Raw genomic sequence first — 14,643 nt, forward strand, 5'->3', positions numbered from 1 at the left:
ACTTAACAGTTTTGTAAGCGATGCGTTACATTGGCCTTTCAGAAAATAAAATCAAATTGAAGTGTTAGTCAGTTTAACGCTGTGTTGTGCTGTAATTTGTGTTTCAGAAAGATCAGTGCAGTGCTTAGGGGTACACAGACTCCTCTGAATGCACACTCGGTCACTCTCAGCTCCTTTACGGACAGCCTATGCCTCTTAGATGGGAGCAGAGTATTTGACTTTTCAAATCAGTGACAAATTATGTTTTTCTGATTTAGATTCTATTTTCAGCCTGGTATTGGATACAAGTCAAAATAGAACTGGAGCAAAACTGAAAATTGCTGCAAGGAACTAGAATTCAGTAACATACTAAACTGCACTTTTAAAGACTCAATCTATGCCAACTGGTGCCAGGATACTGTTCTCCTATAGTAGAGCTCCTAAGGGCAGAAAATATTATTTTGATAATGAATAGCATATAATATCATGTTCTCTACTTATAATTAATCAAAATGTATGTCTTTGTGGGTGTAAAATCCTTTAAAATGGAACTCAATAACAAAGCTGGAATCAAAAGGAGAATGTATCATTAAATTTGATTGTGATGTACATATAATTACCACGTTATTTCTTAAAAACAAGGTCATAAATCAATGTCCCTATTAAGTTCCCAACATTTTATTATTTATCTCCAATAAACTGAACCCAGCCTGGTGACAAGGGCAACTGTTTGTTTTGGGAGCAGCTGGATCTGGCTCCAGATTTCTCTGATCAGAGTGCATAACCAAAGACCATTCGACAGCGGTTCAGATGAAGGAGGACAGAGGGACATCTGTGTTCTGTCAGGAACATGATTTAGGAACATGTTAGAATGCTTAGGAGCTGCCTTCACAATTACTCAGCCCCGTGGGAACATCACAGGGATCAAAGGCTGTGAGAGGGCAGGGACAGTCATGGGGCATTCTGCAGGGAGCACTATTGCCAGGACCTTGTGAGCCGATGGAGCCACGAGAGCTGTGTGCAGAGCCCGGAGTTTAATGCGCTGGGCAGCAAAGTTTGGTCCCGCCAACCATCATCATCATCACACCCAGGTGCTGAGCACAGCTCCCCGGCCCCATGGAAGGCTGTGCCTCCACCCTTCTGATGCCAGGGCACTTGGCTACACAGCAAACTGTGGGAGGCAGCAGGGCAGCAGCTTGGTGACATGTTCAGCACATGCACAGTTAGTTTGCTGAGTGAAGCTGAGACAAAAGAGCTGCCTCTCCTTGCATTGTTGCTGCTCTGCCTCCCTGCCTGGTGCACCCTGCTTCCCCAGCACAGCTTACTCACAAATGGCAGCGGTGGGGTGTGGATGGAAGTCTCACCACATACTTTTCCCCAAAATACAGAGCTGTTTCGGTGGGACGTGAGCCCTATCATCCTTCTAGTTCTGGGACTCAGAAAAGAGGGGGCTTGCAGTGAGCACATTCCAGATAAACAGTAGCAATCCTTCACCCATCCAGGCACGTCAAGGAACATTTACAAACCCACAGGAACATAAAAATGAACCCGTGCCGAAAGAGGGATCAGGTGCCAACATCCTCTAGTGTAACTACTGCAGGAAAAAAATCTCCAATAATCAATATAAGAGAAAAGGTGGAATATCATGCCTGCTGGAAAGTGCTAGAAGCTGTTGTCCAGGAGCAAGGAGAATGGGGTGGATTCAATGCTGCAACGCAGTAAGGCTCACTTTTTGATATTTTTCCACAGTTCCACAAAAAGTAATGTTTGTGCAAAGTCATACTCAGCTAAAATTGAGATTACAAGATTACAAGTGATTAGAAAATGCAGTAACTTGTTTTCACTGTATTTTAGTGTAATATATCTTGAATATCTCATTACTGCATTTCTTTGTACAGAATCTGGTACAATTGACAGTACAGCTGTACTAACTCATGAATGAATTGCACAGGAGAAACATTTCGTACACATTTTTGCACTACCACTCCTAAAATGAAGCCTTCTTGCTGCTCTGCCCTACAGACACCCCTCTTGGGTGCCCAAAGCTCTTTTTCCCCCTTGGATGCACCTTCCTATTCCGTTCAATGCTCTCCACATCCCCAGAGCAGCTCTCAGTAGCTCCTGGTACCACTTAGAACTCTCTGCATGGTACAGTAGTATTAAATACACACACAGAATTTTTCTTCAGTGAAAACACAAAACAATGTTTCACTGAGTATTCAATCCTAGTCATTGCTGAAGGAAAGCACAAAAATCTACAGCTAAGTATAAACATCAGGAACCTGTAGCATCCTTCAACTTTGAAAGCTGGAATGAGGACAAAGATCTGCTGCATTCATGTTTGAAGAGACAACGTTAGACCTTCCAGGCTAGATACACAGTATAGACATCTGTATGCACACAGATATGTTTATATACTTAACAGAGACCCCTATCTATAGTAGAATGTTATGAAGATCTATCTACATCTATAAAAAAGTATTAGAGCTTTTTGTTTAGAAAGAACATCTGCCAGTGCTCCCTTCAGACTTGCCTTCTAATTTAACAAACAACATAAATGAATCCTATTAAATCAAAGTGGGGTTTTTTTACTTCTAATTAAAGTTATTCCTGATTTATATCAGTAGATGTGAAAAAATAATCAGATCCAAAGTGTTAGACATATGGCAACTTGACTTGTTGCATGAAGGCATATATTCAGTATCACAGAGCTCAGTAAGAAAGCACCAAAATAACAAAGCATCTGAACAGTGGTTTCTCCGAGTGAAAAATAGAAAGGCAGGGGACTTGGTTCTTTCCCTAAACCAAGACTAGGACAAGAAGACTTCTTTGACTTAATGACATTAATTTATGCCAAACTGAGTAAGATGGGAATGAAGCTGTAGTTAGGATGCCAAGATAAAAAGGGAAATTTTAAGTAATGTGTATCACATTAAGATTCTTGAATAACCTATTTTTTAGCAACAAGGGTTGCTGTAATTACCTCCCAGGGAAACCATGAAAGCTGTTGTTTGGGACATCAAAACCATGTTAGATGAAATTTTTGCATTCTTAAGCAAAATTTCTCTGCGAGCAGGGAAGAAAGAGGACTTGGATCTATCAGAGTTTTATTAATGTCTTAATTCAAGGAATGTGTTTATTTTGAAAACAAATTCAACAACTTATATGTAAAGCTGTAATTGTCTCTTATAGCAACATAACACAGGAAATAACAGTCAAAGCTTAGAAAACACAAATACTAAGGTTATCTCAAAATGCTGCGCTGAACTACTTCTGAATACTTCAAATATTTGGGGTAACATATGCTCTAATTATACCATTGCATTACTATCAAATTAAATAGCTTCTCTTTTTTTTAATATACTAAAACAAGACAGGTCACCTGAAATATCATCTATTAATATCAGCATTACAAGACCAGATTCCCAGTGGAGAGGGAAAAAAATCAATGGGAAAGAAAAGTCTTAACTGCAGCTGGACGACTATTAGCTATTTAATGCACTAAAACTTCCCCCATTAAACACCCTATCAACTCCTGTCCAGCACTTAAACTCCAAACAGAAAAGAGTATATTAAAACCAATGAAAACTGAGAGTTGATGGTGATGAGACTCATAAGGAATTTCCAGAGCTGCCTAGTAATATGAAAAAAGATGATCTGATGGCACAATAGCAGATACAGTTGCCCTGCACATTACACTACTTGTTGCCATTAACGTTTCATGCTTTAATACATTAAACTATCTCAGAGCCCAAACAAACATTCAGTTGCAGCTGAAACTTCAGGAGGAAATTTTAGCAGTGATCACAGATGTATGTACAGGAGCATAGCACAATCATAACAAAAAGGCTGGAGAAAAACCTTCTTTTTTAGACTAATCTACAAGAACTCCTGAGACACTGCTTTCAGTCTTACCAGCATATGTTACAGGCTCTACCTGAATTCGCTCCTGATGTTAACAGCACACAGACAATGGGTCCCTGACTCTTAACTACAGGTGCAGCTATCTAGGCAATCATTAAGTCGTGGATTTCAAATTCTGCTTTAAAGAAACTGACCTGTCAGTAATGTCTGCGCATCCAGGAGGCACAGGGAAATCTGTTGCTGAAATATTTCCGAACACATAGCCGGAACTTTGTTTTGTTTTACCCTGTTCAGTACAGGGAAGCCCTACAAATGTAAGAAGTTCACATTCCCTCACTGTTCAGGAACAACGTGCACGCCATGCATCACACAGATGTAACTTTTTATATAATAAAAAAATAAGAAAAAAACCGGTCGCTAGTACCAGTGATAAGCACTTTATTGCTCTGATTTTATTCAAAGAGGGACTCGGCAGAAACGATAAACCCAGCCAAAGCGGCAGCTGCGCCTAAGCGTGACTCCCGACCCGATTTCCAGCACCGGGCCGCCGGCAGCGGCACTCCCGCAGGTCTGCGGGGCTGGCAGCCGGCAGCCGGAGCGGGCACGGAGAGGCAGCGGGCTCCAGCCACCCGGCGGGACCACCCGGGAGGGGGGCGCGGGCACCGCCGCCTCTCTCCCGACAGGGACCCGAGCCCCGGGGCAGCGGCGGGGGCCGGGCGCGGGGCACTCACTCACCGCGGGGGCCGTCAGCCGGCGGATGCTCTCGCCCAGCGAGTCCAGGTTGACCCGCCGGCGGCGCGGAGCGCGGCGCGCTCCGGCGCTGGCCGCGGCGGCGGCGGCGAAGGGGATGTCAGCGGGGCCGGGGGGGCTGCGGCTGCCGTTCCAGCAGAGGCGGGACAGGGGACACTCGCCCTCCTCCTCGGGGCTCGTCTCCGGGCAGTCCGAGCCCAGCGAGCTGAAGGACTCTGACGAGATCTTGCGGCGGGACATGGTGCCGCGGGCGGGCCGGCGGCGGGCTCAGCGCGGGGCGGCGGGCAGCCGCGGCGGGCAGCGCCGAGCTGGGCGGGCGCGGGGGCGGCCGCCTCGCATGGCCGCGGGTGCCCCTGGGCGGGCGGGAGGCAGCGGCAGAGCCGCCGCGCCGGGGCCAGCGCAGACCGCGGCGCTGCCCCGCTCCGCGGCTCTCCGCGCCGGGCCGGGAGCGCGGGTGCCGCGCCGCGCCGTGCCGAGAGCCTTTAAAGCGGCGGCGGCGGCGACCGCGGTGGCTGCTGCCCTCCTCTGCCTCGGCCGCCCGCCCCGCTCTCCCCTCCCCCGGCTCCCTCGCTGCTCCGCGGGGATCACGTGTTGTTTGGAGCCCTTTCCCCCTCCTCCTCCTCCACCTCCTCCCGCCTCCCCCGCCCCGCTCGCCGCCTGTCGCGCTCGGCCCCGCTCCCCGCGGCCCCGCTGCCCCGCGCCGCGGAGATGCCCCCGGCGCCCGGCGGGGCGGGCCGAGGGCAGGGCTGAGGGCAGGGCCGGCGCGCAGCCGCTGCCGGCTGCCGGGAGGGCGGCAAGGCGCTCCGCTCTGCGCTTTGGAGCTTTGGAGCTGGGCTGGGGGAAGCGGGGAGGTGGCCCGGTACCCGCGCACGGCTCCGCGGGGAGCGGCGGTGCCAGCGCGGAGAATGGGGACGATCCCGGGGCCCTCCCGTGGCTGCCGCCCCGCCGCCGCCAGTCCCACCGCGGTGCTGGACAGCTCCCTGGCAGCTCCAGCGGCCGGGAAAGCCGGTACGCGCTCCCTGCCAGCCCTCCCCGCCAGCGAACTTTTGAAATGACGTTAGGGAAGCTGAAGCTTAAGAAATAAATAATTTTAAAAACTGGGGAGAGAGGATGCCGGCCATCTGCTTTCAGAATCAAAAGCTGTCGTCTTTGTGCAAGCACAGCTCCCGTTAACACTGTAGGTCGTGTCCAAAACTGCAAAGAAACTAAATTCATTCCCACGCTACAGTCCTGGCAATGGGAGAAAGGACTGGGCTAAGAGAGATGACCAAAGCAGAGGAGCTTCGATCCCGGATGGCACACAAGGTGTCTTCTTCCCAACTTTCCCGACCCATGCTCTCAGTTTAAAGACACCTTTCGAGATTCATTACAATAGTGATAACCCCATGTATTTCTCCTCAGCGAAAATGCTCCAAGGAAATGTGATCTCAGCTGAAGTGGTTCGTCCTACCATCAATGAAGACAGCTTGTCATTACTTTCCCTTTGTTCAAAAAAACCTTATTTTAAAAAGAAATTATTTTTAGGTAGTTTTTACTCTACCTTTTCACTGTACTATGACATGTTTTACAACCTTATCCTTTTAAATGTCTGAATGCAGCCTAAACAAGGACTTACTGAAGAAACTAGGGAGATTTCCACAGGTGTGAAGGAGCTTTTGAGCATGGCCCTAGGCAGCACAAGCCAGCGTCTGCTCTCAGAGGGGGCACAGGTCTATGGCTGAACATGCTGCTTTTAACTGGGGCACCACAACCTTTGCCAGGACATTGCTTTCAGTGTGCCATCCTTGTTTCCCTTGACTCACAGAGTGTCTTTTTTTTCTTCTTTTTTTTTTTTTTTAATAGAAATAGATATGGAGTCTGATGACTGGAGCCTGTGGCTTGAAAGGATGTCTAGTACAGCCAGAGTGTTCCACAGTACCTTCTGTTGCCATGGGAAGTGTTACACTTGGGATGCACAGACTTTTTTTTTTTGCAGTGCTGGTGATTCCCTCAGCAGCCCTAGGACATGAATCAGGCATGACTTCACATTCAAGTAATTCACACATGAACCTTCAGATCTGTTGTCCTTCTCTGTGTTTCCTTTTCACAGATTCTTTGAGATCGGCTGCACAAACCCTTGCTGGCCCGCAGCCAAGCTCCCACCACTGGGGGGACTCAGGAACTAAGGGGTCTGAAAGGTGCCCTTTAGTGCTAAGCATCACCCCTAGCACAGGGTGCTCTGTGTTAAGATGTTAACATCCTTCACATGCTCCAGTTTCCATTAAATTTATTTCCTTCTCACAGACCATTTCATACAGTCCTCAGTGAAGTAAACTATCACTGGTTTCCTGGCTGATGCAGTGACAGTGACAACTGGGTAAGAGCCACATGGTTTAGCACAGAAAATGCAAATACATATTTATAAGTTCTAAACTGCAAAAATACCAAAGTGTCAACTGGTTCCATGTGCAACACTTCAGCTGTAGGGTAAGCAACTTGCTTGGAGGCATTTTGCATTTTATTCAGCACTAAGGAAGATGGTTTCAACATGACAAAAATGACACCTTTTAGGTCTTCAGTTTTCTCTTTTTCTTGAAGTTTAAAGGAGCACTTCCCAATGCAACTTATTGGTAGCATTTGACAGTGCTTGAGTTACCTTTGCAGCTTTAAAAATTACTTTTCTAATGCTCCTCATGGCCATATTCCTTTTATGTCTATAATATAGTGATCCTGAAGTGGAAAAGAAAATTCTCTGCCTCAGTGACTATTCCTGAGGTCAGGACATCATAACCAAATGTACTTGTACCAAACCAACTCTTTTGAAGAACATGAAGGACATTTTCCTTCAACGTCTAGATAGTGAAGTTCACAGCTCAGCAAAAAAAATGCCATTAGGTTCTTCAAGTATATTTTTCTTCAGATGAAGCAGACCTTTGAGTAAACCCAGACCATGTTGGCTTGTCTGATTAGATACAACCTTATACCTGCCCAATACAGTGACTAAAGATATCAGTAGTGTGCATACTGCAACTCTGTTTGGGATTCATGATATGAAGTGCACAGAGCTGAATAGAGCAACCAGCTGGAAAACTACCAAACACCATCATAAGTTGTCTTTAGCTAAATAGAAATAGACAGCAGAAGATTCAAGATGATGCAGATCCCGGAGGTGAGTCTGGTGAGCAAACAAGTCATTCAGTCCCCAGTTAATTATTCTCATTTCATTTTTCTTGATCCAGACACAGCCTTGGCAAAAGCTAAATACCACAGGGGTTGCTTCATCTGGCAGTCAAGTGCCTTTGAGAGCCCATAGAAATAGATATTTACAGCATATAAGAGAACAAATATTCTTCTTTTATACATGTCTCATCAGCCCCAACCTGTAGTTGGCACATTATCGGGTGAATAGCAGAATGTCTGTAAAATGAATAAGGTTCACTAAAAGAATGCCAATGCAACTTTTCTCTCATACTACAACAGAGTGCAATGTATGTGTCCCACATTACAGACATTTCAGAAAAAAATTTGAGTACTTTTAATTCTTTCACAATTTCTAATGCATAATTACTCTTCTCATTAGACAGCTGGCTGAACATGATCCAGAGTGTGCCCAGGTGGGCAAGAAGGCCGATGGCATCCTGGCCTGGATCAGCCAGGTGTGGCCAGCAGGAGCAGGGCAGTGACCGTCCCCCTGTAGCCAGCACTGCTGAGGCCACAGCTCCAATGCTGTGCTCAGTTCTGGGCCCCTCAGTGCAAGAGAGACATTGAGGGGCTGGAGCGTGTCCAGGGAAGGGCAGCAGAGCTGGGGAAGGCTCTGGAGCACAAGTGCTGTGAGGAGCAGCTGAGGGAGCTGGGGGTGTTCAGCCTGGAGAAAAGGAGGCTCAGGGGGACCTCATCACTCTCTGCAGCTGCCTGACAGGAGGGTGCAGCCAGGTGTGTGTCAGTCTCTTCTCCCAGGTAACAAGTGACAAGACAAGAGGAAACAGCCTCAAGCTGTGCCAGGAGAGATCCAGGCTGGACATCAGGAAGATTGTTTTTCCACAGAAAGGGGGTTAAGTATTGGATTGGAGGTGATGGAGTAGTGCTGTGGTTTAGTTGACAAGGTTATGATCAGTCAAAGGTCAGACTTAATGATCTTAGAGGTCTTTCCCAACCTAAATGATTCTGTGTCTCTGTGATTCTAAGGAAAAGATTATGAAAATCGAAAATGTTTTCTCATTTTATATATCTTCGCATTTTTGTCTTAGTGCTAATGAGCAAAATTCACAAAACTGACTTCAGTCCTGACAGAAAAGGCATGGTCTTTAATTTCCATTATTTAGAGTGTGTTAGATTACTGTTAATTATTCATGATTTTTTATTTATTTGCTATTAACTGTGCATTTCTCATCAGACATATGCTGGAGTTTTGATATTATTTTTATTCACAAATGCTGTTTTTCTACAGCTCACACAGCCTTGGAAGATTAAAATAACAAAAACAACTTCATCATAGTGCATTGCATTGTCCTATCTGCCTTTGTTGAGAAAATGTTGGCTGTAAAGCTGCTAAAAGAAAGTATTTTAACTAACTAAAATACTTTCTTACTTACCCTCTATTAGTTGCACATATCACATATATCATATACACAGTTCATATCATTTCACCTGTTACATTATATGGCTTTTTATAATAATCTTTTTTATAGTACTGCTGAACCTATAAGTACTTAATTTTCCTTTAATACAAAAGATTGTTGTCATGGGATCAATGTGTCCCCACAGAGAAAGTAAACACCTGTTTTGCAAAGCATTTCTAAAGCAGCAGGAGACCGTTATCCTGTGACAACATTGTGTTACAATTACTTTATTGCAGTCGGGCAAAATGAATGATGGGCAGCGAATTTATTCTTCTTTCACATTCTGCCAAACCTTCCTGTTCTTTATCCAATGACTTCCATCTGGAGTAGTGCCTGGAAGGATGGCTGGGGCGTTCTGCCATTTGTCATTAATGATCTGTTGAATTACAGCTGGCTTGAAGAACAAATCAATTCTATATTTCAACTACTCAGAAATATAGTTTATGTGCAAAGTGCAGCAAATTCACATTGGTCTAAGTTGTTGTTCTAGTCATCAGGTTATGTTAGAGTCCAGCATCTTACTGAAGCAGTAATGAATCTGTTTTACACTGCAAGATGACATATTGTGTAATGAAAGCAGAAGAATCAGTGTCCTAATGCTCATAAAATATCTTTAATCTCTGATCCTCAGCATACTATTAGGACTTCTTTCTTGTGGATGAGAAAAGCAAGCAAAGCACTGGTGACATACCACAAGAGTCACACCATCTAGCAGATCAATAGCAGAATCAGGAATTCCTTGTTGCCTAATCCAACTTCAAGACAACTTTATTCAAGATCAGTTGGCTGGAAACATGAATGGACAGCATCAGATCCATTTGTAAATTCAGGGATTTCACTATACTGACTTGCCAAAATAGGATCAAAAATAGATGTCAGGGCTGTGGAAAGAGCTAAGGATATTGACATCATCAATATTTCACACAGGAAAAAAAAAAGGTGAAGGAAATGCCTGATGGAGTGAGAAAAATAAGAATGCCCAAATAGCAGTGCTTTGACCCAGATGAGTAGGTCAAACTGAGATTGCAAATCTCAGGGAGAAGTGATGGCATACAATTGTAACTAATTGTCTAGAATGAACATTCAGCTGACTAAACATTCAGACCTAAAAACTTATAAACTGCAAAATAAAAACTGTAGCTCAGAACTCAAAATCTCCTATTTCCATTCCACTTCCACAGGAAGGCAGATGTGCTGAATTCAGCCCTGAGTGAGGTAAACTGAACATTTTCTTGATCAGAGTTTCTTCTGTGTCCTGAGTATTTTACCATGAGGACACCAGGCAGCAGGAGCAGCATGAGTCCTGCCATGGAGTTACCGCTAAACCCCACTAAAATTCATTTAAAACACTAAAACAGGAAGATGCTGATGAGCATCTTTTATGGTCTAGAGCTACCTCACCCCAGCAGTCTTTGCAGCTTTGTCAAGCCACTGTTTATATAGCAGGCTCCCTAAAGAAAGCCAGTTTGTTTACACTCTTGCAAATATATTTATCCCAGAGACATACTTCCTGCTATAAGCAGTTTTTTTGTAAGGATATCAATGTCATCAGCAAGTCTAAGCCAAAGAAAATACAATGGTTTCTAGGCATGTACATATGAAATTAAACCAAATTTGCTTTCAAGCACCCTCTATATCATAGCAGTAGTTCAAATAGACACATTTTCCAGACTTCTGGAGAAGCTCCACTCTTCTACATACATGGGGATCCAAAATGGAAAGAGCTTTAGGAGCTTCTTATGCTCCTGACAGAGGCTGAATTAAACCAGGACTCTCAAATTTCCTGAGCTATCTGCTAGGACTGCCTTTTCTCTGAGGAGAGGCAGAGTCGATGCCCATGAGGCAGGGTGCCCCTCATGTCTCTCCCAGTGCTCTGGCTTGCCTGTAGAAATTCCCTTTGGTGGTCTCTGACAGCACACACTAGGCAGCCCTGTGATCCCAGAAGCACCAGGAAAACGTGTAGCAGCCCTGGAAGCAAAAGCAAGGAGTTAGCAGGCAAGTCCTGGAAAATCAGCATAATCACAAATTACTGAGCAGGTTTGACTAGGTTGGAAGCTGAGCAGTTTTGCAGGCAAGCAGCCTGCAGCAGAGCTGGTGTAAGGAGGGCTTTCTGCAGCAGCTCAGCAGGACCCAGCTGGGAGCGGGACCAGAGGAGGTCAGGCCCAGAGTGTCACACTGCAGCTCCTTGTCTCTCGTCTGGGCGAGCTGGCCCTTGCCACAAACACTGCACACTTTTGTTACTTCACAAACTGACACTTTCCACCAGATATTTTCCTATTGAAAAGTTCCAAAATGTAAATTATTGCCGCCTATGTGGCAATACCACCTTACCAACTGGTCTAAGGTGAATTCACACTGACATCTTGTCTGATTAGATTACCTTTTTCTATTTTATCTTAATGACAGGAAATCCCACTATATTTTACCCGGACTTGTTGAAAAGTGAAACTTTCTATCTTGTAAGAACTGGCAAGATTTTCTCTTGGAAGCTTCCTTGAATTCTTTTATTTGTCCTAAAGACTTGCTTCCATGAAGGTCAAAAAGGAATAGAGAGGTTTTACTTTTATATAGTTTCAGCAACAGGATAGGGAGAGAAAGAACATGCTTATAGATGTAGATGATAATAAACCATTAAGATAGTGTCTGAGTAAATGAAAAATTATCTACCATATCTACCTACAGGATATTATTCATGAACAGTGAGTCAGCCAAAATGCTGTCCAAATGAAAGATCCTACTGAGCATCCAGATAAAATCTACTGTAATAAAATCTACTCCATTTCTCCAAGAGGTGGCAAAGGATCTTCTTGTGAAAGCAACTTCTTCAAGCAGTGAAATGTAATGTAGCTGCTTACAGTGGCTGTCCCAGCCTCTTTCATCACATGTACCTTCAACATAAATTTCAGTCTGTCTCTGCCTAGTAGTGCATAGCAGTTTTATGTACTTAATAGTGCTCAGAATCCTTTCCCTTTTAGATATTCAGCTGTATAACCTGCTGTGGACACTTGTGTTAAAACATTCCTAATTTTCTAGAGAAATATTTGAAAGCATTGCAAAATATGGTGACTTAAGTTTTAGCGCTTGAAAACTTAATTGATTGTTTAACCTCCTTCTTTACTTTCACTTGGCTCCTTAAAACAAGGCCACAGGCAAATATAAAGGCAAATTATTTTCCTGTCAAATTAGTTTTGGTGAAGGAACACAACTTTCAGATATGAGTGCCTCTGCTACTCAGCACTGTTGCTCTTGCTGATGTTACTGAGCATCAGGATATCAGCATTTCTTATTCTACAGCTTTTTGTGCTCTTTGCAAAACAGACAGTTCCCAGAGGAATATTTCTATGCAGACATCAGTGTGAATACTAATAGGGAAGCTCTGCACTAGGAGTTACCAAATAAATGTATTTTGTAATAGTGACATAACTAGAAACATATATATGTGTGTGTGTGTAATTTCAGCTTCAGAATCTGAGTTGGAACCTTTCTAAAATGTTCTGTTGGGGGGGGGGGGGTGGGAGGAGATGAACAAACAAAATATGGAAAATATAGGAAGGAAAGACTAATCCTTTTCTCTATGGAAGACTCTTAATAGATTCTCAAGTTCTCTTTCATATCAACATATTCTATGCAAAAAAAGGTCAAAAAAAGGTAGGCTACTGTGAGGGAATCACACACCTTGGGAAGGGGCAGGGGGTGGGGGGAGGTTGCAATGTGCTTGCCATAATATGAATATTTCACTTTTGCAGCATGTTTCATTCCAAACTTCTCAATGTGATTTGCAAGCAATTACAAAGCAAATATGTAATGTGAATAAGCTCAAACAAAGAATGGTTTCAGTGGGGAGTTGAGAGCAGTGTGGGTCAAATCCTGTAGTTTTCATCCCTGCTGATATAGGCTGAGGTCCTCGTCACCTTTTAGAAATCCTCAGGACTTCTTTGAAAAAAAAAATCCACAAGCAAGGCACATACTGACATAATGGGAATTTGGCTGCTTGTAGCAATGCAGAAATAAATTCTATCCACCAACACTTGCTGCTAGTGGAGTAATGTTTAAAAAAACCTTTCTCTGTAGTTAGATAAATATGCAAATTATTTTTACAGACAAAGTACCATTAAAATTCTGAAAGAATCTAACATTTTGCTAGTAAGACCAATAACTAAACCATATTTTTGGAATATTTCTTCTAAAAGTCAGAAGAAATCTTAGCTCTCACTGCAGTGATGCAGCCAAGTGCCTGGTTTGTAAAGAGAGTGCTGTAGTTCAGGTCACAGGTGTGGTTTTCTATACAATCAGTTTTTCCCTTTATTCTTCAGTAATAAGATTCAGCTAAAGCTAAACCACAGATACTTCTGCAAAGCAATGAGAATTTGATTCCAGATAGGTGAAATTGCTAACACAGTTGATTCAAACTATTTTTAGTACTAATCTGTGCACAACACAAAGTTTCTGCAAACTATCTTGTCCCGTTTTTACCATGAAGTAAAATGTACTCCTGCTGTATAATCTCAAATTGATGTCATGGTTTTTCCCTCATGCCGTCGTGTTTTATCTTCAAGTGTGATCTTTTCCATCCCCTGACAACAGTTTAACGCTTTACATGACTCAACATGAACAAGGTGTCAAAAAAGTTAAAGAGCAATTGTTTTGTTGGTTGGGCACAAAGGCAACACAAAGCAAATGCTCTGCAGCAGAAAGAAGCAGCTTAACATTAAAACATCCATACTACCTCAAATGCCAAACACTTCCCCAGATTTTAAGAAGCATCTTGAACTCCTTGAAGGTGAAAACTCAGAGGAAGTGCATAGCAATAGAGTGTTACCCTGTTCAGTTTATCATATGGCAGAATTTTTAATTTTTTAGAAATGAATTTTAAAGTAATATCAATTAATTAAAATTTAATTTTTAAATTTAATTTTTACTTGCTACAAAAGCATTAAAATGACAATGCAGACAGGATTTGAAAATGAAAGAGTCAGATTCAAAAAATTATAGAGACATGAAAAAGAAGCACTGAATTTATTGTGACTGGTATTAAAACCAAGAATCTGAAGAATAGTACAACAGTAAGTTCCTAAATACACAACTTCTTTGAGCAAGTCTGAGAATAAGAAACAGAAAGCACAGTGCTACTGTCTGTGGTAGCTTCCCCCTTCTCCACAGCTGCCAGTAATTCCTAAATATTTTATGTTTCAAAATTATTTGTTCTCATCTTCCTTCCCATCTTCTCCTGTCCTGTTCTGTTCACTGTTATTTATATTAAAAAATACAGCTCATTAAATATTAAAAACAGTAACATTTTGGTTCAAGCAGACTTGTGTAAGTGTACAGATATATAAAACACAAGCAAAAAGTCTTCTTTTATTAGTAAGGTAAGTCCACCTGTTACAATCAAGCAGAGCAATTTCATCATAACCTGAACACTTGAGACCTATCTGGGAAGAGAAGGATTTTC

The 14,643-nt window shown here is 43.3% G+C and overlaps 1 protein-coding gene across 1 annotated transcript in view; it reads right to left on the reverse strand.

Annotated features, from left to right (window-relative positions):
* Positions 1 to 4,870, reverse strand: part of GUCY1A2 (guanylate cyclase 1 soluble subunit alpha 2) — a 135,485-nt gene extending 130,615 nt beyond the window's left edge. The window contains exon 1 of the mRNA XM_066570813.1: positions 4,579 to 4,870. Coding sequence (XP_066426910.1) covers positions 4,579 to 4,833 — 255 coding nt within the window. The 5' untranslated portion in view covers positions 4,834 to 4,870. The remainder of the gene's footprint in view (positions 1 to 4,578) is intronic.
* Between the last annotated feature and the right edge of the window lie 9,773 nt (positions 4,871 to 14,643).

This window comes from Molothrus aeneus, chromosome 2, assembly GCF_037042795.1.
Source record: "Molothrus aeneus isolate 106 chromosome 2, BPBGC_Maene_1.0, whole genome shotgun sequence".
Lineage (NCBI taxonomy): Eukaryota > Metazoa > Chordata > Aves > Passeriformes > Icteridae > Molothrus > Molothrus aeneus.